General features: G+C 37.9%; 1 protein-coding gene across 2 annotated transcripts; it reads left to right on the plus strand.

The window, feature by feature from the left end:
- Positions 1 to 7,312: 7,312 nt before the first annotated feature.
- Positions 7,313 to 14,340, plus strand: znf408 (zinc finger protein 408). Of its 2 annotated transcripts, none has more exons than XM_017709553.1 (5): positions 7,313 to 7,393; positions 9,976 to 10,190; positions 10,280 to 10,347; positions 10,619 to 10,827; positions 12,102 to 14,340. In XM_017709553.1, coding segments are annotated over exons 1-5 (2,352 nt in total). In that variant the 5' UTR covers positions 7,313 to 7,392; the 3' UTR covers positions 13,961 to 14,340. The 2 variants fall into 2 exon arrangements, with proteins under 2 accessions (XP_017565042.1, XP_017565041.1); XM_017709552.2 differs by having other exon boundaries at positions 7,331 to 7,439.
- Positions 14,341 to 15,181: the final 841 nt, after the last annotated feature.

Here is a 15,181-nt window from a genome sequence, read left to right on the forward strand (position 1 = left end):
AGTAGCATTATATTATCCTTATACTCCTGTGATCTCCACCATGGAAGATCCGATCACAAACATCACTGAGCCATTAACTTTAAGAGCAACTGTTGAGATCATTATAGACAGAAAATAGCATTCTTATATTTTTCCCCATTACTGGAACATAATTCAGGCCTGAAAGGGTTCATTAGACATACAAATAGCAGAAAAAATTACAGTATGCATGTAAAATGTGAGAACCACACAAGACAAGCAAAATTAAATTCCCCAAACCTTTATTTCTGCTAAATATCCATTTACTTTTGTACATTTACATTTTTTATCTGAAGTTCTTGGGGTATTGTAGAGACACTGACTCAAATTTCCTTATGGGTTGGTGATAGAACCGAGGGGTCACAATGTCTACAAAGCAAAAGCATTTATTTACTTTCCAAAACAATCATTGAACACATGTCTGCCATCATGTTTAAAAACAATTAATGTAATAGCTTTCCAAAAGAAAGCAGTTAACTCTTCAGATGTCTGGTTTTGACCACCATGGTGAACAGTTCTAATTTTAGAAAGGAACATGGTTTCTCAAGAAATGAGAATTTCACATCAAACCACTTTAAATGATTGTTTTAATTTTAACCACTGAAATTAAAAAACAAAATCAGTGGAAGACCTCTTTAAAGTAGCTGAATTCACTAATTGGGAAGTGTGTCCAAATACTTTTGAACATATAGCTAGTGTACTTCTGAATATAGCAGTTGCTCATGCTCCTAATAAAGTCCCTGATGAAAAGGCTTGAGGCCAATATCCTGTGATCTCATCAATCCATTTCCTCTGAATGTATTATCCAGGATCACAAAACCCATACAACATACTCTTATTCCTTGAATCATAGATACTCAAACATGCAGCCCCCGCAGAAAGATATTGAATTATTCACTCACACTTCTGGGTGTTCCTTGACTGCATGCATACAAACTCATATGCATGAAGTATATTCACTCACTCCTAATTCTTTGGGTGTTTCTTTACTGCCATTATAGTTAATATAAAAATATTTGATTGTAATATACCCTCACACATACTACATACCAAGGCACACAATCTTACACATACATTCATGCAATCCTTGTAAACAGTCATAAATGCATACACATAAATGTGAAACACACAAAAATTACAAGATTAGTGATCTATATACTGTTTCCTTTCCCCATTTATGTTCTACAAGGCTGTCGGGAAGTGCTTTTAGATAAAATGAACAAAATTAGTAGATGTTAATTCAAATGCCTCTCAACTAAAGAGAAACACATTAAGAATTTTCTAAATATTTGATAAAAATTAAGAGTTTACACTGAATGTTTTTATTAAACATTGAGCTGTACAATGACTTAATCAGCCAATTTGCAAATGTAAATTACACAAAAGCTAAAGACCATTTCCTGTTCTAATGTAGTAAAGCAAATATGTGCCTTTAGCTCCATCTTGTGGATCTTGTACAACCTTAAGTTGCAGCCAATATAGAGCAAACATCCTGCTCAAATAACCTTCATAAGTAACAACCTGTGGTCCAGTGTTGTGATTAATTATCCTGTAGTGGGGTCTCCAGCCCTAGGTAGATTTCTACCTTCCTATGGTTCCTGCTTCCAACCCCGTCTATCATACCTGCAAATTAATTTTTTCAGAAGTTTTTGATATGTGGGATCAGATGCTTTAGTGTTTATAATCTTTAGTGATAAGTAAGGTACATCATGTTAGAGGCAGTTTAAAACAAAAATACAGCAGGGGTGTCCAGTCTCATCTACAAAGGGCCAGTGAGGCTGCAGGTTTTCACTCCAAACAAGTGGAAACCCACCTGATTCTACTTGTTTAATCAGTTGGTCTTAGTCTTCAAACATTTCATCAGGTGACCTCCTCCTTTGTTGGCTTGAAAACATGCAGCCACACCAGCCTTCTGCAGATAAAAACAGACACCCCTGAAAGCAGATATCCAGGATAAACTTTAGTGACCACTGGCTTATAGGTGGGATCTTTTGATAGCCTAAATCAGGAGTTCCCAGTCCTGACACCTTAACATTTCATACATTTTCCAGCTTCAACTTGTTAACTAATTAACAAGTGCCTCTTTGGCTGGGTCAGGTGTGTAGGAAAACAAAATGCGCAAAATGGGGTCGGTAGGTCTCGAAAACCCTTTGTAAACCTCTGGCCTAAATGATCAGAATATTATACCATCATTAAAACTATCGGTCAAACATTTTGATGGCTTATGTCAATTTATCAGAAAATGTTACCAGCTTTGAAGTCCCAGATGGGTAGCCTGTAACACCTTTCACATATGCAGTTGTGGTGAGGCTAAAACAACATTTAAAACACAATAAAACAATAGAAAAGCAAAGTTATTAATAGCATACTAATGATGTGACAGGGGTCTCTTGACAGTTTGGACAAATTGTTAGAATACCTTCTAAAAAAGTTGTGACAAATTTTAACACACTGGAATGAAAATTCTATGTAACAAAAAGTATCCCTGGGGTCAGGAGTTGAAGGGTTCCAGGCTGACTGCTGGAGTGAAAAAACTACCACCCTGAAAGACAGAATGTATGTTAATTCAGCCCATAAGAGAGAGGAAAAAACAGAGAGATGTGAAAAGAACCCAATATTTTTTTTTCCAAGAAGGAAAGGGTGGTGAGTTTGTCTCAGTGTAGCCACACCCTCTTGTCAGAGTCCTTATATCTGAATTTTGCTTAATAACTAGCCTAATGAACTAGGCCTGTTGGTTAGCAAATTTAAAATGTGCTTTGATTTTCCCAAAGGGATGTTTTCCTCTTAACCTCACAGATATCAAATGAAGACAGTGAGAGGGGTGAGGCAAACCACAGCAGGTTGGAGTGATGCTGTCAGTAAAGCCAAATTACGTCACCTTGACCACTAGACACAGAAACTATAACAAGTGGTTGGAAAATAATCTGATTAGTATTTGTGTGACAAATGTGTTATCTAAAAATACAGTATGTGAGCCAGCATTTAAAAAAAATAGCAACCATTTTTGATGTTTGTTCACTAGAATCTGTCCACAGATCATCTGTAGTGGTTAGAATTATGTTCTCAACACATTTCACTTCATGATTTCAATGGGTTTTAAATTTCTTCCGAGTTTCACTTAATGAAGTGTGTGGTATTTTACATCTTGTTGGAACATCTGTGGTTTGTAGTAGTTTTCCGTCTTTAAGTGAATAGATGGGATAAACATCTAAACACCTGTGTGTAACATGTGAGCATATTTTTTTGACTGCCAGTGTTTTCACTTTTACAGGAAATGAAATGTCAGGAGCAATTTAGAAAGAGAAGTTCGGGGGCAATATTACAAGCAAACCATAGCCTACCCTGCAAAATGAAGAATAGTCAGTGACAACATGATTTTATTATTCACATTCTAGCAATGTAAATAATTACCAAATGGTGGAAAACAAATGGCAATATTAATCCATCCATCCATCCATCCATTTTCTAAACCGCTTCTCCGTCAGGGTCGCGGGGGGTGCTGGAGCCTATCCCAGCAGTCTTCGGGCGAGAGGGCAATATTAATCTGTAAAAATACATTTTCATCCGTAGAAATTATGAAGATGATTTTTTTTATTTATTTATTTAGTTAGTTAGTTAGTTAGTTACTTAGTTAGTTAGTTAGTTAGTTACTTAGTTAGTTAGTATGACAAACTGCCTGAATTAGAAATGGAGGTTCAAGAGCAGGTCAGCCTGGCAGAAGATGGGAGATGGGAGAATAGCCATCTAGAAGAGACTGACCTCTGACACATCTTCCAGGTGCAGAGGTCTTTTGAGCTGGCTCCAGTAGGGAAACACAAAGCTGCTTCTTGCTTATGATGTAACTGGAGATCTAGAATGCCTGAAATATTAACTGTAGAAGGACACAGGACATGTTATAGGAATAATGGCAACTGTGAACTGCAGGCAACCATTCAATGTTGATAATAATATTGACTGAAGCTTGGAAATATGTTGAGAGTCGGAAGAAAAAGCATATCGTAGTTAATTGGTCCTCTATTCCCCTTCTCTTCTTCTTTGAAGCTTGACAACATCTGTTGTAAAGTAAATTTGATTTGATTTGATTTGAGGTATCATGAATTTTCTGCCTGCACAGACTGTGATTTAAGTTTAGGTGAAGAATTATTGCTAAATTAAGTTTCATTGTACTAATGTTAAAGTTTTAAAACAAAATATATTTATTTGGAATTTAATGGAATTTATATCATTGTTTAGTCTGGATGTTGCTGTATTTGCTTTATATTTGAACTTAAGGTTTTGTGTCACAAAGCTATTTACCTATAATTTCAGATCTTAAAAGAACCAGTTAAGGGTCAATAAAGAACCTTTTAAATCAGGGGTGTCCAATCTTATTCGCAAAGGACTGCACATACTCAGTTGTTTAAAGGCCGAGCAACTGATTAAACAAGTGGAACCTGGTGTGCTACAGCTCACTTGGAATGAAAACTTGCAGCTACAGTAAGCCTCTGTGGATAAAATTGGACACCCCTCTTTTAAAAGATTCACTAAAGAATCACACATTTTCTTACTTCAAAAGTAGTTCTTCTATGGCATTGCTACAGAGAACCATTTTTGTAGGTTTGTTTTGTAGCCACAGAAACTGAGCATCTTGAAATCGTCAACATTTTACTTTCTCACTACTCTTTATGCTCTCTACTGTCCTAGATTCAGGTTTTATTTTTACATAGAAAAATAAGATTCACTTTTCTTCATATAGAAATGTTTAGTGTACAATATTTTTTTGGACTAGGCCACAGTCATTTTTAAATATCTAGTATAGACAGCCACTAATATTCCATCTCAAACTCAGACTCTGTGGGGTGGTGGGGCAACTAACTTTTGAACAGGGGCCTATGTGGCTTAAGCCATGGTCCAAGCTGCTGTGGGAACATGGGATGTGCGGCTCTGCGAAGAGGCTCTCGTGAGGTGCCGCAGACTCAGCGTTTTCCTGGCTTTATGACAATATCAAACATTATATCTTACTTTATGTTTCATTGCCCACACTAAAGCCTGTACCTTGACTATGAAAGAATATATTTGTAGAGCAAAGTTATGTAATGAATAATATTATGCATGAGTTTGTCAGGAGATTTGCTATAATATCAGATGTAAACATCACCTCTAAGGTGATATAGTTTTTTATTATTATGTAACACACTCTTACATCAATATTTATGTTACTAATTACATTTAGTGCTTTAGAAACGAATTACATAGTTTAAAATCACTAGGAGATAAGGATTGAATAGATTACAGCTGCTGTTCATGTTTTTAACCACCAGGTGTCACTGGTTTTAAAAGTCGAGTAACGAACCAGTACCATTAGCACCATTGCTACTGACCAGAATATCAGCATCTTATATATATATATATATACATATATCATATGCTTGCCATCATAATTGACAGTCCATAGTTGAACCAGTCCTGGCCCATTTATTAAACAGAGCAGCTAACCTTCAGTGGACTGCTTTATGGCCTATGTCAGTGGACATAGGTTTCTGTCTCTGGTGGACCAATAAAATGTTGTTACTAAGATAGTAACTAGGATAGTGGGCAAACTCCACAATCACACACACTACAACACAAAGCTTGTGATTAGAAATGAGGTGTGGTATGATTCAAAAGTGGATTAAGAAACATCCAGAGCAGGTACAAATACTGAAACCTTAATGATTCATCACTGAGAGACAGCAAAGACACTGTTCAAAATTCATAGTGAGAAATTGTAGAAACTCTCTGATAGCATTCAAATATTTGATGTCACAAAAGTGGAAAAACCTCCTTGACAAATATGTAAAAGCAAATTAGGCTTGGAAATGCTGGATCTCTCCTTCATACTTAGCTTTTTCCTGACTGACTGGTTTCATAAAGTACCGTGAGAAAAATATAAATTTGCTGAATTCCTCTGAAGTGAGTAATGTATATTCTACTCCCTGAGGAGGACAAACAAGCACAGCTATTTGGCTATAGTGAACTGCTACTAGCAAATTGGATTGTCTCTCTCTCTCTCTCTCTGTGTGTGTGTGTGTGTGTGTGTGTGTGTGTGTGTGTGTGTGTGTGTGTGTGTGTGTGTGTGTGTGTATTTGCCCACATAGGGCTGCATTTATGACTGTTTACAAGGATTGCATGAATGTATGTGTAAGATTGGGTGCCTTGATATGTAGTATGTCTGAGGGTATGTTACATAATATATTTTTATATTAACTATAACGGCAGTAAAGAAACACCCAAAGAATTAGGAGTGAGTGAACGGATCACAATATATACTTAGTGTTCATGCATATGAGTTTGCATGTGTGCAGTCAAGGAACACCCAGAAGTTCAAGAGTTAGTGAGTCAGCAACACTTCTGTAATACATTTAAACTCACTCACTGGTGCTTGTGAAGAGTTTGAGTAGAACAGTGCATGATGGAGGGGTTCCCTCAAACTAATTGCAGATGTGGTATACAACTATTACAACTAAGACTGGTGTTATTTTTCTAGTTATTTATCTATCTATTTATTAATGCATGTATTTATTCAGTAGTTCACATTTAAACGCTATTCAGAAGCTGACACTATGGTTGGTATTAGTGAAAGAAACTCAAAATGACTGTGAGAGCTCCGCCATTGTGAGAGCTGTTCTTTGGCCCACAAGTGTAAAATATGTGGAAGATATTATTGCTATAAGAAACAGTTTGTAAAATAAGAATGAGAGTATTTGTGGAGGTACTAGAACAGAAGTGCATATTTCTCGCTCTAAGATTGCAGAGTCTAACAAAAATGGCTTATTTATGGACATATTGTATAAAATAAAATAAATCACCATAGACCAGCATGAAACGCAGGCCTAGGCTAGTTTATGTTGGTCTGGTGTTGGTTTAGCCAGTCACCCCAGCAAGGTCATGCAGTGTACCAGCATCAAAACACATTTGCTGGTTTTAGTAGTGATCTGCTTGTCAATTTCCATTGTTGCTGACCAGCATAGCAGCATCAAAAACACAACATGTGGTGGTTTTGCTGGTGACCAGCAATGTACTGTTTCTAGCGTGGCTGAACTGAAAATGAACCTTTAACAAAGAGAAGAGAGACTGCAAATTTTCCTAAACACATAAGGCATTAATAGTTATTAATAGTTTGGGATTGCATGGCTGCCACTGGTTTAAAGATATTGACTGATGATCTAAACAGAAAAAAACAATAAAATACACAATGAAAATGTGTATTGGCTATTTATGTCTCCAAATAATCGATGCGGGAACCGTGGGAGCATATATGCTGAATGTTTCCAGGGGAAGAATTAGATGGGTGCAAAATTGCTGCCGCTTGTTGGTTGGAAAACGATGAATTTTCCCGGGGTTTCGGCTGGATAAAGTAAGGCGTTTGAGTGGCTAATACAAAGAAGAAACAGAACACCTAAGTTGGTTGGAGTTAAACTTTGACTCTAAATGTCAACTAACTACGACGCAAACTGGAGAATAGCCGAGTCAGAGCGGTCCTGTCAGAATTCATAGTTAGCGTGAACTGGCTAACCTACTTGAGAGTAACGTTATTACACAAAACACAGTTTCTCCGCAACGGTTAAAACATAAGCAGATAGCGAGGGCGGTCCAGTATGAACGTTATTTACTTCTCATTTTGGATCGCCTACAGACTTTGAGGACAAGTTGTCCGGCTAACAGACTTCGCTGGTTCGGAAGCTGCTTGATGGCGAAAACAAGCAGTCATGCTGGACCTGCTCGCCTCTCTCCCCCATTATTCAACATCACTGCGATTCAACAAAAATTTGAACACGTCCATACACAGCTATATAATAAATACTGACTGTACACATAGCGATTTGTGGTCAGAGTGTTTAGGGAAGCCGTAATTTTACTAATGGTGAAATTCATGCTGTAATTAACTGCAACTTAGTTGGCTGTTAAACTCGGCTATTCTGCTTCTTTGTGTTTGCTTGTTAATGTGCTTTTGTTGATTTATGGAATGACATGGTTTATGCTGCATATCTGCACGTTATCTGCTTCTTACAAAGAAATTACAGTTAAAGCGCTAGCTTAACCTGCTGAATTTACGACATCCTGAGTCGCTTAGCTTTCTGGGCATGCGCAGACCCTAACACTGACGTCCAGCGTTGCCAGGTTGATAGAATCGATGTATTTGTACGTTGTACGATGTTTTTCGCGCAGAGGGCAAATTACATTTACAAATATGATAAATAGCGAAGTACATATTTTCAAAAATCTAATATAATTTTTATAACTGAATTCAAATTTGATGTTTTTGTGTAATGGCATGATTTCTCAGCATCTGTCGACGCTGCTTGAGCCACATGTACTCCACAGCATTAAGTTAAAGTCTGTCCTCCAAAGTCCGCATTTTGGCAGTGGCGTGTCCAGCCCACTTTATTGTAAGTGACAAAATATATAAGCCAAGTTAACCCGATACCATCCACATTTAACCTTTCAAAATAAATAATAGAAATATGTTTTCTTCATATTTAATGATTTTTGGGGTGGCATATTTCCAACCAGAACTTTAAATATTTCCCGGAGAATAAAAGATGACCACAAGAATAAAAGATGTTAAATTTGACGATAACAGTAGGGTTAAAGCAAAAAAGGTATTCTGGAACGCATGATTACAAAAAAATGTGGGAAACTTTCTAACCACTGCACATTAAAGCGGTAAATATTCATGTCTAATAAGAAGGAAGCTTGAGTGGCTCAAACTGCCCCTAGGTGAGCTATTGCTGAAGCTAATGTTAAAGCTAACACTGCAATATTACTTGATAAGAAGGACACAACAACTTTTGTCAAACCTCAAGGAAAGAAAAGTATTGCATATGTATGGGTACATTATTATTAATATTTGCACAGAATATTTTTATCAACAGTCCTGTTTATTCTGATGAATTTTCTGAATGATTGATCGGTGAATGTTAAAAAAAGCTAACTTAGCTAACTAGCTAAACATAGTACTTCAACATTAGTTACTAAACATCATGTTAAGATGAATGTTAGCAAATACAGTAACCCAGATAAAGTTCAGCCTACCTTAGAGCAAGCATGGGTATTCTGTTTAATAGTTGTGATATTGAATTAAGTGGTCTCCCATGTAGTTTACCCCAAAATGTTTTCATACCCTTTCCTGATGAGAGCATGTGTTTGAATTATGTGTTCCTTACTAACATCTTTTCTCAGATACTTCAGACTTCTTTACTGCTTGTACCATTGTGATTCAAGGCTTGTTCTGTGAGTTTTTCCATCATTTAACTGAGGAAGGAGTGAAACAGTTGCTAAGTACTGATTAATTGAGGATTATCTAATCATTATTTTACAAACGGTCAGTTTCTTGCATCTCACAGTTACATTGATTAGATATGACTTATTTCTGTGTATAACTGGTGAAGAATTGTTGAAAACGGCATGCACTCCCATGGTATACTTATTACTTATAATAAGTAAATGAAGAAATAGGCTATGCTTAGTGAATTTGATTGTCATTATAAATCTTATCAATCAAATCATATCTAACTTATGAAGGTGCACCACAGACAAAAGTATGTAATATCCTAGAGTTAAACGCACTTCACTTTTAAGAAGCTGCCAGTTTATGCATAATATACAAGCATTTCATATTTAAACATTCCTGATACGGTTGACCTATGTGAAGTGAGGTTGTGTGAAACCCTGAATTTAAAACTTCAGATCATAGAGGAGCAATTATTGTTTTAAATTAAACCGTTTGGTGCTATCATCACTACCAGTAATAACTGATATGGCCTATGTACTGAGAAACTGTCATACCCAGTTTCAGTGGTCAGATACGACATGTATAACTTGAGATGCTTGTCTGTGTCCATAAGCCATGATCACATCAGTTAAAGTGCTGCTTCAGAACATGTTTGGTTTAGAAACCAAACCATATTCATCATTGTACATCTCTTCTTCACTCAGTGGCTACAGGCACAGGGGATGAAAGTTTCCTCAACACTGCAAAAGAGTCTTTCCATAACGTACTGAAGCTGGTGCCTCGTGGGCTGACCTTAGGGCCTTCTTTGGCTAAAGATGGGCAAATGGGCCTATGGTGTGTGGGACGGGCATTACAGAATGGAACTCTTCTGGGGCTGGAAGAGCCAGCCACAGTGCCTCAGAGTGGTAAAACTGAAGAGGTATAGTACATGTTTACTTATTTCTTAATGGCATTGTTACCAAACAATCTGACTTGCTTAAAGTGGTATCATGATTTTACATGTTTCAGGGAACTGAAATCGAAGTGTGCCAGAAAGTAGCTCAAGGCCAAATATCAGACAAAACGTACTGGATGAGGTATGATATCAGTTCACAGTCAAAATAGCAGGCATGGTAACTACCATATAGGTTTTTGGATCTGCAAAAAACAGAGGCCTGTAAACTAAGACAATAGTGCTACTAGGCTAATAGGCTCACTGCCACGAAATCAATGTACATATTAACAAACATTGCGTCCATTAGTTAGCTCAGAATAAGAGACAGTGATTAAGTTTAATAAATTTGTGATAGACATTTTAGATATACTTGTACTGTCTCATCTACTGCAGTCTACTATTGGTTTTTCCAGGTTTGCCTGCAGTGCTCCAAATGAAGATGCGAGGAATGTGCTTGTGCAAAACGTGGATGGGAAGCTGTGCCTCAGGACCTGTAAAGATATCAATCCAGGAACAGAACTCCTGGTTTGGGCAGAACTACAGGAAGTTCATTCTGAACCTTTGGAGCTGAAAGAAAAATCAAACATTGCTCCAGAAAATCCCAGTAAAGAGGGCAATGCATGTATGTAAAGTATTGAATTAAGTATTATTAGAAGTAGCCCATGAAAAGGAATGTAAAATTCAAAGACCAAATTATTCTCCAGATATCTGTGCCCGTTTGAACACAATATCTATTTTATTATCACTAATTTGTTTTTAATGGCCATGAAATTAAGTGCTAAAATTTTAAAACATATTGTATAGCATGGCAGCCCTGGGGACATTATGTGCTGCACATAGTTGTCTAGTTCTTCAAGAACAGGTATATTAGAGTAGGGAAAACATTTGCAGTCCTTAGTATAGATGGGAATTTTGACTAATTCTTTTGATCGATAACTGGCTGTCAGTAGCCACTGATTCATCGTTAACCTACAATCCTAAAAACTTACACACAACCTGAAATATAATATTCAATATAAAATTATATATATATAATATAAAATTTATTTATTTTAAAAGAAAACACACAGACTAACAAATTTGACAGCAACACAGTGTAGTTTACATACTTACATATACCACATTATTAGCTCAAGTCATTGAACAAACAAGGCCTGACTGGAACTAGCTTCAAGTCCATACGCATAGTTTAAAGAACAGCTAACACGATCATTAGCTAACAAACATTGTGTTAGCCTACAAGTGCTATAGCTTAAGGCTACACTCAACCCAAGCAACGTGACATTTAAGAAAAAGTCAGTTGTAGCCTATTTTAACACTGTGTCATGTAGCTAAGTCTTCTAGTAATTTTTGTTGAAAAATACCTACATATCCAGATGAGCGGGGATCAATTTGCTGTGCAATCTGTTCACAGTCAGACTCAGGAGTCATGCACTGTTGGCTTTCCACCAATGAAGCTTGTTAAAATAGCTGTCTGTCTTTGTTTCAGAGTTATCAACTTGAGATGAGTAGTGTTCACCCAGAAGAAACATCTTGGCATTTTTCTCCTCAGCACTGATGTGTGATTTCTGCACTAGCAGCCTTACATCTGCTTTCTGTCTATTGTAGTTATATCTCACATAATTTAGCTTTTAGCAATTGCCTCTTTGCTGTTGAAATAAGTTGCGTACAATTCAATATAGTACTCAAGTTTCAAATATCAATTGTCTAACCAGAAGCATTAGACAAACATTTATGTATTTGTTGGTTAACAGTTAATCGTTTAACAGTTAACTTTCATAGTGCATAGGGTTCTCTGGGACTGAAAACATTGCTTTGTAGATCTCTGTGAATTTTGGATTTATTTCTCTAAAGTACAGATTGACTTTTAATGTTTGGCATTTGTATATCTCTTAGCAAAACTACCGAAGGATGAACGTTCATTTGGTTGTTCGGGAGAGGCTCAGGAAACAAGACGTCCTTACATTCAGAGGAGGAGGCCTCTAATCTGTATAGAGAAAAAGAATACTGCTTGCAACTCTCAAACCTCTGAAACTTGTAATCTGGAAGAAAATGCTGTGGATGAGAAAGAAGACAGAAATCAGCAAGAAACAGTGGCTGCATCTGGTACTGGGAAGCTGGACAACATTAGTGCAGCCACAGTGCAGGAACAGCTTAGAGGAGCTGTGAGAGCCAGCTGTCGCCTGGCAGCTAAACCCCGCAAAGTACATTCACTAAGCCGGAGCATGCACAGGCAACAGCAAGGGGAGAGAACTGAGACTTCTTCCTGTGTTGTGAAAAAGTCTCTCACTAAAGAAACTAGGACTGAAAATGGACATGCACTTGAAGACAGCTCAATCCACAGAGATAAAGCTAACTTAGGCAAGGAAGGGGGATCCGATAAGGTGCACAGAGGTAGGGAGGGTTCTCCAGACTTTCAGTTGAACTTACGAGATCGGAAATACAAATGTGACCAGTGCGCCAAGTGCTTCTTTCAGCTGTGCCATCTAAAGAAGCACAAGTTCACACACTCATTGCTGAAGCCATATACTTGCACAGAGTGTGGCAGAAGCTACAGCTCCCAGGAGAGTTACCATGCCCACTTGCTTATGCACCGTGGCCAGCGGCCCTTCAAGTGCCAGCAGTGTAACAAGAGCTATGGCCTCAAACGTGATCTCAAGGAGCACCAGGTACTCCATACAGGTCAGAAGCCCTTCATCTGTGACGTCTGTGGCAAAGCTTTTGCTCGCAGGCCCTCACTGCGTATCCACAGGGAAGCCCATAAAGCCAAAGAGGCGGCCTACAAGACACCAAGGATAAAATGCGAAAAGTGCGACAAGGAGTTGGCTAACTCAGGCTCCCTGCGAAATCACATGCGGTTGCACACGGGTGAGCGACCATATGTCTGCTCACACTGTGGCAAGAGCTTCCGCCAGTGTGGGAATCTGCAGGGTCACCTGCGAATTCACACTGGAGAGAAACCATACAAGTGTAAGCACTGTGACCAGTGCTTCTCACAGGTGCCTGAGCTGCGCCGGCACCTTATTTCCCACACAGGTGAGGCATACTTGTGTCCCATGTGTGGTAAGGCCCTGCGTGACCCTCACACGCTCCGGGCCCATGAGCGCCTGCACACCGGTGACAGGCCCTACAAGTGTGAGCAGTGTGGGAAAGGGTACACCATGGCGACCAAACTGCGCAGGCATATGAAATCTCACCTGGATGAAAAGCCGCACAGATGTGAGATATGTGGAGGCAGATATACTCTGATGCAGAGTCTGCAGCGCCACCTACGATCACATACAAAACAGACAGAGACTGGACATGCAGCCAGAGGGAGACCTAGAAAGGTGACCCATAGAGAGACTGGGCAGTCAAGGCATGGCCATGGTAAGGAGAAAGAAGGGCAGAGTTTGGTTTATGTTCAGGCCCTGGGTGACCTCATTGTTGTACCTCATTCTGAAGAAGTCATTTTAGGCACCAGAACATTCCAAGAGTCTGCTATTGTAGCAGGAGCTGAAGAAGGGCTGGACCAAACTGAGCTAAGTGAGGACATTGTAGAAATTATTGTGTCAAATAGCAGTGCTAAGTGTATTGTTGTCGAAGAACGGGATGTTAATGCTAAGTGTATAGTTTTACAGGATCAGGAAGAGAATGCTGCATGTACTGTTGTGCAAGAGCATGTTGATAATAGTAGTGTGGTTGTATTACAAGGCCATGATGATCTGAACACTGTGGCAGAGATCATTGAAATAGAGTCAGCCATTCAAGGCTGAATATGTAGAACAAGAAAACGGATAGTAATGGCCATTAAAAACTGCTCAGAAGTAATAAGCTTATTGTGCCATTTGATTTAAAGGTTAATCTGCAGTGGTAACATTTGAGTTAAAGACGTCAGTAAATATTGACTCATCTGCCCACTGAACCTTGTGTCATGTTTGTTCCAGATGTACAGGCAATTGCACAAAACAAAACTCTGGTACACGAATATGTAAGGAAAGGAAAGATTACTGGTGTGGGTAATGCAAATCTGTGTCACTGGTGTATTATAATGGCCCAAATCATACAATCCTTTACTTGCGTTTTACACAGTTTGTTAATTGTTACTACAGAATTGTGTCTTTTGACAAAATAAAAGAATATTAAGATGATGGGATCTCAGATCTTCCTTAGTGTTAGTAAAAAGTTATTGGACATCATTCACCAACAGAAGAAATTACTTCTAAAAACCCACTTGCCCAGTTTTCAGGAAGATTCACCAGTGTTTTCTTATTTGGGATTTGTTCTTAGATAAGAACAGAATCTATGCACACTGAAGAGCACAAAGGTGAGAACAGCTGTGTGCTTTAACAACATGTCATGAATCTAACTTTTTCTTAAGACCTTTCTCTAAAACATGTTTAAGAAAAACTTGGAAAGATATTGGTGAATGAGGCCCATTAGCTGTATTTGGTGTTCTTTTTTCCCTTTTTTGGAGTCTATCTTTAAAAGTAGGTTCCTAATATAATTTGATAATATAATTGCAATCTTTGGCAGTGAGATAGGTTCTTTTGGCAAAATGGAAGGAAGATGTTTCAGATATGTACAGTAGTCAGAGGCTACCCTGTATTTACTGAATTTCCATTCAGGAAAGCAAATAAGTATATTAAGTACAGTCATAAAGAACATAGTCTCAACTAAATATAGTATAATTTTGGTATTTTTTTTAATTAAGATTTCAAAATGACAGTTATATAAATAATGTTATTTATATTGCTACTTTGGATAATACAAAGTATAATATAAGTGCAGGTATGTTGATTAAGCCAGTATGAGTTTTGGGTAAAAAAGTTGGCTACTAAAAATCATCCATCAGCCAGTTTGGCTGTAATCAGAATCAGCTATGAAAGTTATTGGTGCATCTATATCATGCATAACTGTCAGAGATTACATACGTGGTGTGTTCAGTTTTAGTGACGACAGTTCTGATCATTGTCATGTTATTATTTTTCTTTTTC

This window comes from Pygocentrus nattereri, chromosome 25 (assembly GCF_015220715.1).
Source record: "Pygocentrus nattereri isolate fPygNat1 chromosome 25, fPygNat1.pri, whole genome shotgun sequence".
In the NCBI taxonomy this organism is placed as follows: Eukaryota; Metazoa; Chordata; class Actinopteri; order Characiformes; family Serrasalmidae; genus Pygocentrus; species Pygocentrus nattereri.